The following is a 17,200-nucleotide window of genomic DNA, read 5'->3' as shown; positions in this document are numbered from 1 at the left end:
ACATTGGTGTGACCCAGGGCCCTAATCGAATTATTCATTTGTATTTAATAAATTACTAATATTTTTGAAATTGATCTCCGCCTCCTGAGTTTGTATTGAACACGCATGGAATTGATTATAAATTCCAACACAAGCAGTGTCTCGTTTGACTTATTTTCTGTCTTAAATCAAAATTTGCACATCCATTTTTAAAAAAGATTATTTATATAGGATTTGGTTATTATTTAAAGGATCTTTAGTTAGATGTTCATGCTGAAATGTAAATGCAAACAGTCAAAAATGAGGGTTTCCATGGTGTTTTAACATACAGGGACATAGAGGTTATGTTGGGGTATGACATCAGTAACTATTTGGCGCGAACACAGGTCTTTGAATTCCATTATGTCATCATAGGAACTTTAGATCATATTTTTGCTTGAACGGGTATCGCCCCTCTACAGATCCAAATCCATTCTTTGTAATTTATAAGCCCACAAAAGCCATGAAGGTAGCCTATTATAAGGCACTAGAAAGTAGTCATATAGGCCTACTATATCCTAAATGCTCTGAAGCCATTCTATAGTTTAATGTGAAGTATAAAGATAAATATTCAAGTGGTTAAATTCGTGTGTGCCGCTTTGTAAGATTATTCTGTACTATTAAAAGTTTTTGATGTCTCATCCTTCTGACTGAGTTTATTCTGCTGAGGTGAATACTTTCAGGGCTACAAATAGTTTGTAAAGCCTGGCTCATTGTGGTCAAAGTAGTTGATTAAATTAATAAAAGTGAAACTGAGGGCCCATATGGATTGTCATTAACAGAACATTATTTAGCCTAAAATTAAGCTACTCTAAAACTGAATATTTCACTGTAATTTTATTTATATCAATATTTTATTTAACAGACCTGTTTGTGTTTTAATTCGGGTCAATAGTTGTAGCCTATTACAGATTTCAAAGAAAAATATTGATATTAAAAAAGGAAACATAAGATGTATCACAACAGATCAATATAATAATGAATGCTCAAATAATGTAGCCTAGTTTACAGCAAGCATCATGTTTTAGGTAGATTGTGCTGTCTGTCATATACAGTAGGACTATAGATCTGTTATTTTTACTAATGAAGATAAATTATTTGAGTTTATCACAAGAACCATAAAAACTGTAATACCTAAAAAATGGCTAAGTATCAGGATCTGTATCTGTCAATACTCAGAATTTTGGTGTCAGGATCAGATCGGTTACAAAAAAAATGGTATCAGTACATCTCTAAAAATGCAAACGTAGACCGATGTAGAGTACATTCATAGAGTTACTATTGATTCTGCATAATATGCATTTATTTAGTTTTATTTATCATAAAATGAAATCCTTTTTTGTTAATTTTTGTTTTAATGTCTCGTTTTGTCATGCCATTTACTGTATATTTACCTTAATCAGATGCAATTGGACACCTTGAATATGCACCTAAAGCAATTCCTTGGAATCATGAAAAACAGTGATTATTAAAGGGATAGTTCACCCTTTAGTTCATAGTTTTTAACACTGAAGAAGATATTTAGAGGAAAACTGAAAACCTGTAACCATTGACTACCAGAGTAAGAAAAAAAAATAGATGTTAATGGTCACAGGGTTTCAGTTTTCTTCACAATATCTTCTTCTCATTCATAATAGAGCACGCTGATTGGTTCAAACCAACTCTTCCTCATAAATAATGCTCAGAATATGGCCAGTGCTGTCACGACGCTGGAATTTACGCAATAATCTCTTCGCTGTGACGTTGCTTCAAAACTTCTTTTCAAACCTGAAGAACGAATTTGCTCTAAAAACTGCATAAACAACCAATTTTTAATTTTTTTGTGAAATAAATGTGTCCTAATTAGGAACATTAGGATTGTCAAGATACTGGAATTCGGTTCTGAATTTTTTTAAAAAGTGAAACGTTATGGAGCACGTTGTTAAACAGCACTAATTTGCCATTGTTTTCACATGCTCAACTGAAATGACTGTGATTGGCTGTGAAAGTCATCGGTTCACAAAACTCACCTCTGTTTACTGTTTGTAACCACATATACTGGGACACTGGAGCGTTTTAAAGCCATGATTCATCAGCGGATGGGATATGTATATATGACTATCTCAAAAAAATTTTTTTGTTTGTTTCATGACCCTTTAACAGAAGTTTAAACATGTTTTCTACAAGTAAAGGATGAGTAATTGATGACTGTAATTTAAACAAACTATCCCTTTAAATCTTTACTATCTCACAGCACCATGGCAGTATAAACAAATCGAAGAATGGACGATGAATTTGTTTTACTTAAATCCAACAGGACATAAAACTCAACCCATCACTTTTTCATCCAAAATAAGACATCCCTGTTTGACAAATCGGCTATTTCACACTTTTTTTTTGCAGTGAGATTCGGTCATCAAACTGACATCTGGAAGCTCCGACAGCAATCACAAACAGAGTTCTGGAAGAAGGATAGTATGTGACTCCACCTAACCACATCGGTGTATGTTTTTTTCCACCAATACAACAGAAATCTGACCGGATTCGTTGTTTTCCTAAGGAAAGTGACACAACAGGGACCAAATGTGCTCTGCAGATTTCTGAATCGCTTTAATCCATTCCATGGTTTTCTGGCACGTCTGGTCTGATGTAATGAGACAATCTCAAGGCAAAGACTCTCAAAATCCCCCATGTTCTCAGCTGTGCCTGAATGGACGTACGGCGGTAAGCTTAGCCAGACACGTCCTGACAGCTCTGATATAAACCTGAGAACTAAAGCCTCCTTTTTCTTCCACGGTCTCTGGAAACATGAGAAATGCCCATAAATGCTTCGGGTTCCTTTAAAGTAAGCACTTTAGTAAACTGATAGTTGAACAAAGCCTTTCGTCATTTGCCTTTGTCTATTATTCTGATGCTTTGTTTACACTTTTAAAGGCATAGTTCACCCAGAAACAAAAATCATGTCATCGTTTACTCTCCCTTGATTTGTTATAAACAAATTTGAGTTTCTTCCCTCAGTTGAACACAAAAGAAGATATTTTAAGGAAATTTGAACAACTGTAACCATTGACATATATATAGTAGGAAAAACAAATACTATGGAAGTCAATGGTTACAGGTTTCCAGCTTTCTTCAAAGCAAGTTTGAGTTTCTTGCTTTAGCTGAACACAATAGAAGATATTTTGAAGAAAGCTGGAAACCTGCAACTATTGACGTCTATAGTAAGAAAAAAATAAATACTGTGAAGAAAAGCGGAAACCTGTAACTATTGACATCCATTTTTTACTATGGATGTCAATAGTTGCAGGTTTTCAGCTTTCTTCAAATTATCTTCTTTTGTGTTCAACCGAAGAAAGAAACTCAAACTTGCTTTGAAAAAGCTGGAAACCTGTAACCATTGACTTTCATAGTATTTATTTTTTATTTTTTTCTTACTATGGATATCAATGGTTGCAGGTTTTTATCTTTCTTCAAATTATCTTCTATTGTGTTCAACTAAAGAAAGAAAATTAAACTTGCTTTGAAAAATCTGGAAACCTGTAACCATTAACTTCCAAATTAAGTTTGAGTTTCTTCCTTCAGTTGAACACGAAAGAAAATTATTTAAAGAAATCTGACAACCTGCAACCATTGACGTCCATAGTAGGACAAACAAATATGGAAGTCAATGGTTACAGGTTTCCAGCTTTTTTCAAAATATAGAGTAAATTTTACAGAATTTTTGTTTTTTAACTATTTTATTTTCCATTCGGCTGCTGAATTCAGATATTAAGAATTAAGCTTGTTTTTGATTTCTGTCTTTTTTTTAAATTGAGCTAAGCTTAAATGTTGAAGAACTTCAGATAACTCTTAAAGTATTTCAAAGCATTCAGGCGTATTTTGATCACTGTCTCTTTAAATGCGTCATGGGTCTTCTCATAAGACTAAAAATGATGTCACTCTAATTTTCCCATAGACATGTATTTCTGGAAAGCCCAAGGCATGCGTGTCTGCTTAGATTTTGACCCTGGAAGATTTCTGGACTGCATCCTCAACTCAATTCTCAAGAGGAATGCAGCGATAAGCGATCACCTCAAAAGGGAATGTCCTTAATCTCTAAAATACCTACATTAATGCTCCTATCACAGGCTTGTTGAACTCGAGGACAGTCGCTATCTTTTTAACAAAGCCCTCCTTTTGTTCTTCTATCCTCACTCCAATCTGTGACGTGATTATCTAGCGGGTCAGAAGGCCATCTCGAGAGCTTCTATCTCTGGCTCTGGGTGAAGCGGGAGAAACTAAATAAACAGCTTAGCAAAAAAAGGAAACAGTGTGTTGACAGATGAAACCAACTCAAAAGGGCTTGCAATCACTCTAATAATCACTAATGTGTTGTCCGGCAGGGTGGAGTCCATCTTTCCATCAGCAGATGCACAGGTCTCAAGGGAAGCCCTCTCCTTTGTGCTTAAACAGCAGGCTCTGACGTCTATAGCCGGGTGGCTGGACGGCAGCCTGGGACTCATCACTTCTCCACCCAGGCCAGAGAGAGCTTGTCCTGGTGATCTGAGACAGCTGTGGGGCTGTCCTGTCTGTTAAGCAGGACCTACAGTATATGCTCACTAGCTAGCTCCAAATGTTCACTTAAAATACCCCACAGCTATTGCCTTGCTGTTGATATGATGTTATGCAAACATGAACTTTCGAATCAGCATAAAAATATGTATGCAAGTCAGAGTTAATTTCATTGATGAAAAATGTTTGTCATAATTTTTGTGACGAACAAGATTCTACCAACGAAAATTAAGTGATGATGACGACAACTAATAAAAATATACCTAAATTTTTGTTAACTAATAAAAACGAGACGAGAATGTGATTAAGGGATGTTTTTTGGAAAATATCCAATTACAATTAATCTTGGTGTGTGTGATGCGGGATGCAATTACATCATCTTCCATTGGTGCGTCTGTCTGATTAAACTATAATAAAATGACAACAGCTGAGAGAAAAGAAAGATTCACGTTAGATGTCAATACAAAAAGACCGAAATTTACGAGGAAGTAGCTGATAAAAACTGTAAACCAAGTGACATCAGCAGAATCATCCCAAAATTCATGCAGATGTAAAAAAAATTTTATTTACTCGAGAGTGTGCTCTTGCCTAACTGAAACGGAATAGCCTCTCGCTACACTCTCAGAAATAAAGGTATGCGATCTATCACTGGGCTGGTACCTTTTCGAAAGGTACAAATTTGTACCTAAAAGGTCCATATTAATACGTCTAGGGTACGTACCAGTACCTAAAAAGTACAAAAGTGTTCCTCTAAAAATATTTTGGTACTTATATATACTTTTGAGGTACCAATATAGACCCTTCAAGTACAAATGTGTACCTTTTAAATAGGTACCACCCCAGTGACAGCTTGCATACTTTAATTCCTGAGAGTGTAGTGTAGATTTGATCAACTTAAATCTTATAAAATTTAGTTGACTAAAACTAAAATATGACAAAAACTAAAATGGGATTTTAGTCAAAAGACTAAAACTAAATCAACATTTGCAGTTAAAATTAACACTGATGTAAATGTGCTACTGTTAATGAACAGTTTCCGTATTTTGTGATTCACTAGTGTTTTCTGTTATTATATGGTTGTGAATTGCATTATGGAACCTTGATCTCTGTTCTGTCAACTTATGATGTTAGAAATTTAACTCTACAGTTTAACAAAGACTTTTATCAACATTTTAGTAGTTTAAAATAATATAATGTATAAGAAGTAATACTTATATAACTTCTATAACAACAACCCAGACATTATATCAATTTAAACTAACTAAAATGTTAATAAAAGTCACTTTATCAAACTTTTCCAGGTTAAAATTTGTTGGTGGAAAGATCAAATCCCATAATGCAATACAAGTGAACAGGGAAAAATAAAAACATCAATCACAAAATACAGAAAACTGCTGTTTTACAGATGTTTTATAAGGTGTATGTAATGTTTTGATAGATATTGCAATTTTGATTTGATCTGTGATTTAATTTTGTAGTACAGCTTCAGCTCAATAATCTGTATTGTAGCTTCTTACTGTTAAATTGCAGTGAGTGTTAGTCAAAATAAGAACTAAAAAGAAGTTAACCTACTTAAAAAATTATTCAATTTTGTTTTTAAATATTCAGAAATAAAAAACACAAATCTTTCTTTAAAGCAAACAGTAAACACAAATAAAATGACCTTACCTCTCTTTAAACTAGTTCAACTCAAATTAGCGAGAATTAAGTGTAGCTTATTAAAGAAACAATAAAATAAAAATGACACTTGGCAAACTAACATGGCTGAAACAACTCTGAAATTGTACTTTACTGTTGCTTGCTACTTGATGGAGTGTCAATGACAATCTTTCACTTAATTTTTTAGCAAGACACTCCTCATATAGCCACCTGTGATGATTTAGGTGCTGGTTGTTGTATTTCCTCATGCTGTGGCAACAATTCTTACATGTTTTGTTCGGTGTCTGTGACTTTGAAAGTTAAATATTCTCATATTACTGATGACCTGTTTTTCTTTGATATTAGTTTGTAGCAGCAAATTTCATCAGCCCTCTTGTCCGCCCTTTCCTGTTTGTTTGTTTTTTTGTTTTTATTGTGAGCGTTCTGAATGGTTCGTTTGCACAATTCGGATTGGGCAGAATGAAAGTCTGCTCACTCAATTGATTAGTAAGACTATCACACATAGACGGCAGTCAGGCATTTTCTCTAGGCGAGAGAAATGAATGATACATATCTATTTCAGATCACTGTGATTTTAGCTAACTGCAACGTTTCAAAACGCGATTGCAATTCGATTTCCATTCATCAAAATTATTCTAACAAACTAATATTATACCTATCATTCTTGCGTTAATATCTATTGTTCTGATATTATTATTAGTACTTATTGGATCTTTAATTTTTTTGATCATTCTTTCTATCGGTTGATAAGTTGTAAAACTTTCAAACAAGGCTTTGTGCCAAGCAAACAGTACATTTTTTGTAACTCTTTAGGTCACAATGCTATTAACTAGGGATGTAACGGTATTGTAAATACCGTCATACCGCAATATAAATTTTTTTCGATATTACCGAAGTCGCATGACTCGGTAAAACTATAGGTCTTCTGAGAAAATTTGCTCAGGCGAATGAAGCGAACGGGAGGTAGCTGAAACTACATTTCCCATCAGCCCAGACGTGGCCATAATCCTTTGCAGTCTGTTGTTGCTACAGATCCAGTAATGCGGAAATGGAGTGTGCTGCTAGTAGCGGAGATGAAAAAAAGATGGAAATGATCGAATCTAAAGCGGGTGTTGTCGCACGAGTTCTGATCAGCTGTGTTGTCGCGAGCGTTCTGATCAGCTGTGTAGTCGCGCGCGTATTGTAAAGCGCCGAGGGGGGGTTGAGCGTGCATACTCAAGAGCGGTGTTGTCGCGCACCTACTGAAGGGCTGGACGGAGGTTGTGTCGCGTCGCGGGGGCACTTTTGATCGTTTTGGAAGGGCATTTTCTATCCAAGACTAAAAAGGGCATGTGCACTGCACAGGTTGAGCCCTATGTGTGCACGTGCCTGCAAGTTGGGGAATACGACTAATAGCAGTCATGGGGACTGCAGAAACACAGCACACTGTTCAGATTGATGCAGACATTGACTTGTACCGCAAAGAGACCTCTATCTCACTCATGGTTTGTCTTCTCAAGTGGGGGAAAGACAATGCACAACGTTACCCACTGCTGTCAACATGGACCAAGTCATATCTCTGTCCCAGAAACCTCAGTCCCAAATGAGAGGGTTTTTTCTGTTGCAGGGGACATTGTAAATGCCCAGAGATACCAGCTTTTACCAGATTATAGTTATATGATAATTTTACTTTAAACCCATCTCTATCTAAGTAAGTGAGTGAGTGATTAAATGTTGAATGTGATGACTTTTCAACAATACTAAATTGAAACTTTATTTTTTCACATGGTTTAATAATTTTTTGTTATTAAAATTGAAGTTAGTGTTTCAAAGCTTACAGATAGATGGCTAATTTGTATGTCATTGACACTTTTGGCACTTTTTTGGAGTATTTTCATAAGTTTTGTTTTTCCTGTAAATGATTCAATAAATACCGTACCGTGACATTCATACCGAGGTATTACCGTACCGTGAAATTCTGATACCGTTACATCCCTACTATTAACTACTGACTTATAACCTGCCTTTTATTAAGATATCGGCTGTTAATTAGTAGTTTAATTGTAAATATGATCTTATTCTGAATCTCTAATCCTACCAAAAACCTAAACCCAACTTCTGTTTTACTAACTGTTAATAAACATCTGATTAGTAGTTTATGAAGCTAGTAGTGTTCATTAAAGGTTTGTTTTTACCACGAATTGTGACCTAAACTAAAGTATTACCACCTTTTTTTTTTTTTTTTCCAATTTCAGCCGGTTTAAATAGTACTTGTCTTTTTTAGTTTATTCTAAAAAAGTGTAAGCCCCTGCGAGGCTCTGTTGGTGCAATTTTAAAAATAATATTTCTCAAAAGGTCAAAGAACTTCACAAGCAGTTTTAGTCCAATGGTCACTCCATCTACCCCAACTCTGGGAGAGCTATTTCCATTTGTGCGCATGCTGATCTTGAGAGTTTACTTAGCAATGAGCCCATGGCCCAGTTGTTTTCTGACAAAACATAAACGGGGTGAAGGAATTAATCAAATTAGTGTCAGGCGTGGAATGTTTCCCCTAGCAGACAGGATGTAGGTATATCTCTGATAGAAACTATATACGGCACATTTACCATACACACAGTAAGGATCCCATTCCTGACCCCTTTGGACCAAATTCGATACACAGCCCTCCTATTAAAGGATTCCTCAACTATTCATTTATTGCAGATTCTCATACATTGTGTCAATTACAAGAACCATCCAGACTCGTACAGTGCAGACTGGAGTTGCAGCTTTGGTGTTTTTTCTAAAGAGCACCCCCACTGTCTAAATAGGCGTCATCTCGTCACCCCCCTCTAGCTGCCAGCTGCCTCCTCCTTTTGCAGCTCACTGTCAGCACCAAAATCATTGCGTGGCTGCAGATGTCCGTGGATGATTTCCAAGCTCTTGTTCTTTGACATCATCGTGCTGATTAATTCAGACATTGTAATTGGATATCTAAATGTTTGATCCGCTGCCATGCTCAGCTTATACAATTCTTGGACAAAAAGGCCACAACAGAATGGCGAGTGTGGGGGTGTTCAAGTGACTATCTTTTTTTCTTTCTTTTTTTTTTCTTTTTTTGCTATTTTTTAAAAACTTTTCATCACACAAAAGAAAAACTGGGGTTGGGTTTTGCCCCCTCTCTCACTTTCTGGCTAACCGTAACAAATCCCTTGGGCTCTGTAACAGTGTAGTTAAGGAGGAAAGACTGCCATGAGAAAGTCCTCGTGCTTTTGATGGCAAGCAAAGGATACAATCTTATGTTTTCAATTAGGGAGCATTAGGTAGAAATGCCCCATTGCTGTACTGCTTGCTGAACATTAATTACCCCGGCAATTACCCCACCGGTTAAAGACGCACAGCCAAGCCACATTAACTCTGTTTATTCCTTAGGCAAAATGGCAGAAACCACCATTGAAGTGCAAACTTCTACATAAAGTTACGTGCATGTTACAATTATTGCAATAATCTAATTCAGTTTTTGTGTGTATTTTCTTAAAACTCAAAAAGTAGATCTTAAAATGTGTTAAAATAATTTTATAATTAACATTATTTACTGATTTAAATTTCTGTGTCTGCTTAAAGGGATAGTTCACCCGTTTATGAATTTCTTTCTTCTGCTGAACAGAAAACAAGATATTCTGAGAAAAAATCAGTCGCTGACATCCATAGTAGGAACAAAAATACTATGGAATAGGCATGGCCGGATAGAAGATTCTAATGACATGATAACCTTGGATAAAACTATGACGGTTAATGCAATATCATATCATAGATAAATTTTCCATTGGATACAGAGATATGTTTATACACATTCTAACCTCCAGCATAATCATGCTTTTAAGCTTACTGAAATCTTATTGAAAATCGCAAAAAAATGCATTACTTTAAAATGGAAAACAGACATTGATATATTAATTAGGCTATGAATCTCAGAAATTTGCAACTGTACACCATTGGAGAATATTATATATTCTTTGAGAGGAAAGGGTAAATTATTTAAACGGATTTGGAATCCATTTTTGAATCAAATTAAAACAAAACCACATGATTTGATTTGATAAAATAGCTTTTCCCCATCGGTTTATACTGTATCTCCTTCCTTTATTTATTTATTTATTTATTTATTTTTATTTTATTTATTGTTTTTATATACTGTGTGTGTATATTTTACTTTAGCTTGTTTATTGCTTAGTTTTGATGTTCTGTATAATTAAGTCTTAATAGGCGAAATAAAGATATATAATTAAAAAATCTATATCACAGTTTCACGGTATTGTGATTAGTGCCATAACAGCCCATAAATTGGAGTGAAGCGAGTAGGTCATGTAATGATGACAAAATGGCATCTATAGTATGTCCGAGCTCCAGTCATACTGCTCATATTCTTATTGTATAAAACATACTTTTCTATCAGTTGATTAGATATAGATTCAAATGTACCTACTGAGTAGTAGGTGATTTCGGACACAGCCAATATATTTTATTTTGAGAAACATTAAAAAATATTTTGGAACAGTAAACATGTCAGGCTAAATAATTCAAATGAACAATTCTGCTGTCTTCATTAGTTTTAAAAACACTGATTTCTTTACAATTTAAAATGGTTTCTTTGGATATCTTTTCTGCTGGAGATACTGTTGTCCTAAAAAACTAATATATATATATATATGTATGTGTATATGTATATATGTATATATATATATATATATATATATATATATATATATATATATATATATATATATATATATATATATATATATATATATATATTATCTTACATATATCGTAGGAATGGTTAACTGAATGGTTTAACAGAATTTTGGTGGTTTGAAAACCTTGACTTTTTTAAATGTGATATACCTTGAAAACAGTTATCATCCCATGCCTACTATGGTAGTCAATGGCTGCTTTTCTTAAATTCTTCTTCTATCCTTCTTTGTGTTCAACAGAATAAAGAAACCGAAACATGTTTGGGTCAGTTGGAGGATGAGTAAATGGTACAGAATTGTATTTTTGGGTGAACTATCACTTTAAGCATTAGTTAAGAGTTAACTTTCTGTTTTACCTCATTTGTGGAAAATGTACTGTATGACTGCACGCATTTCTCATAACTTATTTTCGAATTTTACTATGAGAGTTTCTTGTGAAACTAAAACTTCATCACTTTCTAAGTTGCAGTTTGACTAATACGATGATCCAACCATCAGACCGGTCCAAACTGATGCCTTGCAGTTTCCGCTCATTACAGATTTTGTTGAACCACAGGCTAATTACACACTAATGCTTGGACTCAGGTTTTTGGATACTCGTATTACCACAGCGCTGTGTCAAAGTGAGAGCAGTTGGAAGCTGTATGCCAGCTGTGAGAGGCGCAATAACTGAAAAACTGCATTGGAGTGCCAGGGGAACTACAGAATAACAGACTAACAAGAGCAAAAACAAATTCAGATCCCTTTGTTTTTCTCTTTTAAATGATGTTCATTCACTGAAACATGACTGTCACTTGTTACTCCACATTTGCTCATAATTGAATACGTAATAGTTGTTTTGTCAATATTTCTTAATTATAACTGATTTGATGGGCATAAATGTCTAAACATGCAACTTGCTGTAATTACTGTTTGCTCAGATGATCTTTTTACATAATTAGGGAATGAACTCAATATGCATCACTGAAAAGCCCAGTGAGACCAACACACACCCAAATCTGAGTGATGTCAGATATCCTACAGCATTTATGCATAGGTTCCCCACCCCTGGGTACACGATGTTAACCTCACCAAAGTGGCCTGGGACTACAGGAATGCCAGGCAATAGCTGAAGGCCATGAGAAACTGGAAACTCAGTGTTTTTCTTGGCTGAGAGAGCATTGCAAGCCATAGAGAGTGCAAGGCAAGGCACTTAGATATGAGGTCCACAAGCTTATCATTTCTCTCCTTGTTCGCCCTGACCCCGGCCATCCATTTTGTTTTTATCATGCGTGATTCACTGGCATGCGTGAATTTCCTGTTCTTTGTGCTTTGACTGTATGCCTTTGTCTGGATGAACCCATAAAAATATGCATCTGCTCTCTACTAAATAGCTGCGCTTGTACTTGCCAATTCGATAAAAAAAATACTTTGTGTGGGGAAATAATGCTTTTAAACCTCATCTGCGTTATGCAGTTTGGGAATTCCCATGTGTTTCTTCAGATCGGTGTGTGTGGATGAATTGGCTCCTGTTGGTACAGTTGATCTAGGCCATGGATTTTATCCAAATATCTAACTGTAATACACCACAGTAGCAGTTGTAGGACCGGGAAAAGATCAGCTCTTGGGATGTAAAGTCTGCCAGGGAACTAAAGACGCGTGAAGGTGTTTTCTCACTCGCCGCTGAGCTCAAACCTCAGCCAAATTCAATAATATTCCATGATGCTTGGGCGGCACCGACCATCAGCTTGGCACCTGTCCACAGAAATGCCACATAGCTACCAGGGTGTATAATAGCTTAGAACATGGGAAGGGGTGGTAACTCAAATTCAGCGTGTCGTGTGTGACGAATGTGAGCTCAACTAAACATGTTTGCCAGAAATGCTGTCATAGAGAGTTGTTCATCCTTGCCCGTTTTTTTGATCCATCAGGGGAGGAGATGTACCTCCTAAAAGATCTATATTTGCAAAGGGAGGTCACTGTCACATTTGAACTGTGGGTTGCTGGATGGAATGCAGGACTCCTATCTTCTTAGTCTTTCCTTCAAATGCCATGTAATTTGACCCTTTATAGCCACTTAGCTTCAGCTAATTTAATTCTGCAGCAACTGTGGTGTGTGGTTGACCGTCCACATGGCTGAAACCACTGATCTGGTTATCACAATTTAAGGGTTTTTAAGGTCAGTCCTTCTTATTTTGTAATTTGTATCATTGATGAACAAAAAGTTTGTGGCGTACGTTGTGAGCAAACCAGAAAACAAGCCAATGAAAAGGATGTGGATGCAACTATGATCATTATCTATGTGCTTGAATGTCTTGTTTTGTATCATGGTCATATGTGGGGCCAGACAGAATCTGCAGACATTTTTTTGCTATTTATGCACAGAATTTTGTAAAAAAAATCTGCAGATTTATATGGAATGATTTTTGTGAGTATCCTAACTAAAAACTTATTATATTAATTTAAGAAATAATACCTTTTACTTTTATTTAATGCCACTTATTTGGTAAACAAAGCAAGACTCACATATAATATATCTACTAAAAGACAGAAAATATTACTTTTCAAACTGTGTTGTAAATAAATCATCTGGATATTTTCATATTAGTCAATAAAATTACTGGAAATAATTTCAAAACAGAACAAATATAAATTACACACATTTACACAAGTAAATAAACAAGCTAAAAATCTGTCAATTTCTGCATGCACAGATTCCCGTGTGGGCCTAGTGTGAGGTCAATGGGTAAAGAGTGGCTCTTCTTTTGTAGCCGTTTGGATTCAATCAACCTTATTTGCAAGTTTTAGACCCTGTACCGGGTCCGTGACGTCATTTACTTCCGCATTTTTTAAATTGTAAAGGTCCGTACTGGCCTAATACCCCATAAGTGGTTCCGTTCTCTCATCAGTTAGAATAGAATAACTCTTGCATAGATTATGATAGACTTTTTTTTCCCCTATGATTACTGACATGCAGAAACCACCAAAATTAATTACCTAGACCACATAAAACCTAAATGAGTTTAAAAAAGTGCCTCTTTTTTGGAGTGGTTTGTTATAAAACAGACAACATATACAATTATTTTAATCCCTATCAACAGTGTTTTATGAAAATTAAAATAGTTTTCTTTAAAATGCTACAAAACGTTTGCATTTACACCTCTGCATGTGGATTTGGGAAGCTTTTAAATGTAGGTAGGCAAAATCCAGGCGGAAACCCCAAAATAGCATTTGACTTTAAGAGGTTAAACTATAAAAGCAATCCAGTTTACTATACTATAGATATAGACAAGATATCTATCTCTTAAGATATAAGATATAGACAGATATAGATCAATATCCATAAATTAACAGTTATCTGTATTTTGTGATTCATGATTTGTTTTAGTTTTTCCTTGTTTATGCTTTTGAATTGCATTATGTGACCTCAATCTTTCCTCCTATGTGTTTTGATGTTGAAAAGTTTAAAAATAGCTTTTATTGACATCTTTCATTGGTTTTAAGTCATATATGTTTGGTATTGGTGTTGTAATTTGCAGTACAAAAGCCTGGTGAAAAAACTGCCAAAACTTGCTAGTTCAACATCAAAAGTTAACAGAGCAGAGATCAAGATCCTATGCTATTCATAACTGTAAATAAATAGAAAACAACCATCAATCACAAAAAGCGGAAATGGTTAATTACAGGATATTTTCACAGTGTAGTGGGATTTTTGATTACATCTGAAAGTGGATGAAAGTACATTTTAAACCAAAATTACACTTGTATTTATAGTCATCCATTTGTCGCCAGACTGACGAAAACCCATCCCAGGTGTAAACTAGACCAAGATACAATGTAAATACAGTTCAAGAGTGATGTTTCATTAAAGCTGATGTCAATATAGTGATGTTTGTTCATAAAACAATTGGTTGAATTCGTATTAATTAACAAGAAACATTTTTAAAATGGCATATACGCCTTAACTTAAGATTTACTTAGCATGCATAGATCTGGCTGCATGAATCACTTCACTTTAACATGGATTGATGATATCTTCAATCCACAGTAATAAACTTTTATGCAGTTTCCAAGTTTAATGATGTATCATCGTCCGTCTTGATCCTCACATATTTCTGTGGTTGGCTGAAAAGGGCTGCTACATTCTGACTATGCATTGGTGAGGTCTCACAGGAGTGCCAATTGCACTAAAGTGTCAAGCATTTAACAGACTGGTGGGAATGGAAACGCATAGTGCTTTGCGGTCTCTAAGTGGGGAGGTGGGGGGAGGCTTCATTTTAACAATGTCTTCTTGCAACCTCCAAAGTCTTAATGGCAACATGGCTGTTACAACCTAATGAAATGAGCTGGTTTACAGTTTAACACCACTCTTTATTAAAACCTGAGTGGGACTTTTGAGGACAACTATTGGAACATAAAGCATTTTAAACTGCAGGTTTCAAATTTAAATGCATGATTTGGCCAAGCTACGTGTTTTTACTTTGGTAAACAAGTCGGCTGGAGACTTGATTCAATTTTTTAATTTAGCTTTAAAACTGATTATGTGCTGTTTAGGTGTTTGTTTGGTATGGAGCTAGCATTTTCTTATATAAGATCTTGGTTTGATCTTCTCTGCTGTCTTGTATTTTGTTTTCGAAAGTGCTAGTTGCCAGAATTTGTTTGGTTTAACCACAACACTTATGAGAAGCTGCTCTTTGTTTAAGCCTTCCCACCGTTAAAACTACTCTAGTGTTACTCTTACCTCTTGGGAAAAAGGAATGGGCGTACAGCTCTGCCCTGCCCACATGGGCGTCACTTACAAGCCAGCCTTTTTTTTTTTTTTACTCCTTTTTGAAATAACGGATCTGCAGTAACTTCCCTGGAAGGGAAAGGACCATTCAGCTCTTTGGCCGATCACATAAACATCCCTCTATTTTCAGAAGGACATGAACCAAAACTTTATGGTCCTACATGTACACCCGCTCTTCAAAAAGAGCCATTTCACCACATGCAGTCAAAGAAATCAGGATAAAGATGCTTAACACGCTCCTCAGACACTTTCCCATCCTCTTCAGTCTCTAAACACACACATATACACCCAGCTCCACCCAAACAGAGAGCAGGATGTAGCCCGCAATTACAATCAACGGCATGTTTCCACTCCAAGTCAGAGCCCTTTGTTTTAGTTTCCCGCTAACTTTTTAACTCCCGTCTCCTCCTGAGTAAACACTTAACTGCAGGCTGTCACATCAATCATGATGGGACCCCTCCTAAGTAATACTGAGTAAAATAAAAGCCTTTATACTACGAATATCAACACTCATGCGCCTTATAATACAATTTTATAATACGAAAACATCTTTAAATGAGTCCAATTCATTCCAATAATTTCATACTATAAAAAACTGGTATATATAATAAAGTAGGAACACAAAATTGGTACAATAGTGATAACATAGTGCATGCAAGTCATGAGAATGAAATCAGAGCTTACAAAGGACTTACCGTGCAGTAAAAGCAAGCCGAACATTAAAGCCAGAGGCATGGATTTCCAGAGCTCATTCATTCTTCGCACAGCCATTCTCCTCTATGAGCGCGCTGAGGTGTGTGAGAGTGTGTGTGTGCAGGCGCTGGGGCAGGGCTCGTAGAGTTTAGGGGTTTCCTGTGCTTGAGACAGAATTGAGCGGGTCACAGGATAAAGCATGGCTTGTGCTCCAGGGGTTTTATATGGCCCCGCTCCACTCCCCCCACATCTCTCTCTCTTTCTCTCTCTCAAACCGTCGTCCTTCTCTTCTTGCAAGCAAGGCCACCTCCTTCATGTTGTGTGCTTTTGGAGAGCTGAAACTTGTATATTTGTATTTTAAGTTGTTTTTGTTTAGTCACTTAAGTTTCTATACTATATAATTGGATGGTTGTCTAGGGTGTACTTTTGTTCATGTTGTACTCTGTTAAAACATACAGGGTTCCACACAATTCCTTTATATTGTCTCAACGCAAATCTATTAAGTTAGCTTAATTGTTTATACTCATTTAAGTGGGTTGAACATAAAATAATTACGTTGTCCCAAAACAACCTTGAGAATTGGGTTGTTTCAACTCATTTTAAAATAAGCTGCTGGAACAAGCAGGAAAAGTAATTGAGTGCATTGTAAGTCACCTTTTGTTGCTCTTTAGGTGAGATGTCGGTTAGGCACAGGTGTAATTTAGTTGCACACACACATAAGCACGCGGTCTTTCGCGCTTTTGGTATATGATGCAATAATCGTTTATCTCGATTAATGGTTTTTTATAATCGTTAGAAGCCATAATCGAAATCGGATTTT

The 17,200-nt window shown here is 35.8% G+C and overlaps 1 protein-coding gene across 1 annotated transcript in view; it reads right to left on the bottom strand.

Annotated features, from left to right (window-relative positions):
* The window catches only part of cd34 (CD34 molecule), a 34,401-nt gene extending 17,827 nt beyond the window's left edge, over nt 1-16,574 (bottom strand). Inside the window, exon 1 of the mRNA XM_003201212.6 lies at nt 16,383-16,574. Within this exon, the coding sequence (XP_003201260.1) occupies nt 16,383-16,458 (76 nt within the window). The 5' untranslated portion in view covers nt 16,459-16,574. The remainder of the gene's footprint in view (nt 1-16,382) is intronic.
* Between the last annotated feature and the right edge of the window lie 626 nt (nt 16,575-17,200).

Source organism: Danio rerio, chromosome 23, assembly GCF_049306965.1.
Source record: "Danio rerio strain Tuebingen ecotype United States chromosome 23, GRCz12tu, whole genome shotgun sequence".
Taxonomy (NCBI): Eukaryota; Metazoa; Chordata; class Actinopteri; order Cypriniformes; family Danionidae; genus Danio; species Danio rerio.
This window is presented reverse-complemented; position numbering and strand designations above follow the sequence as displayed.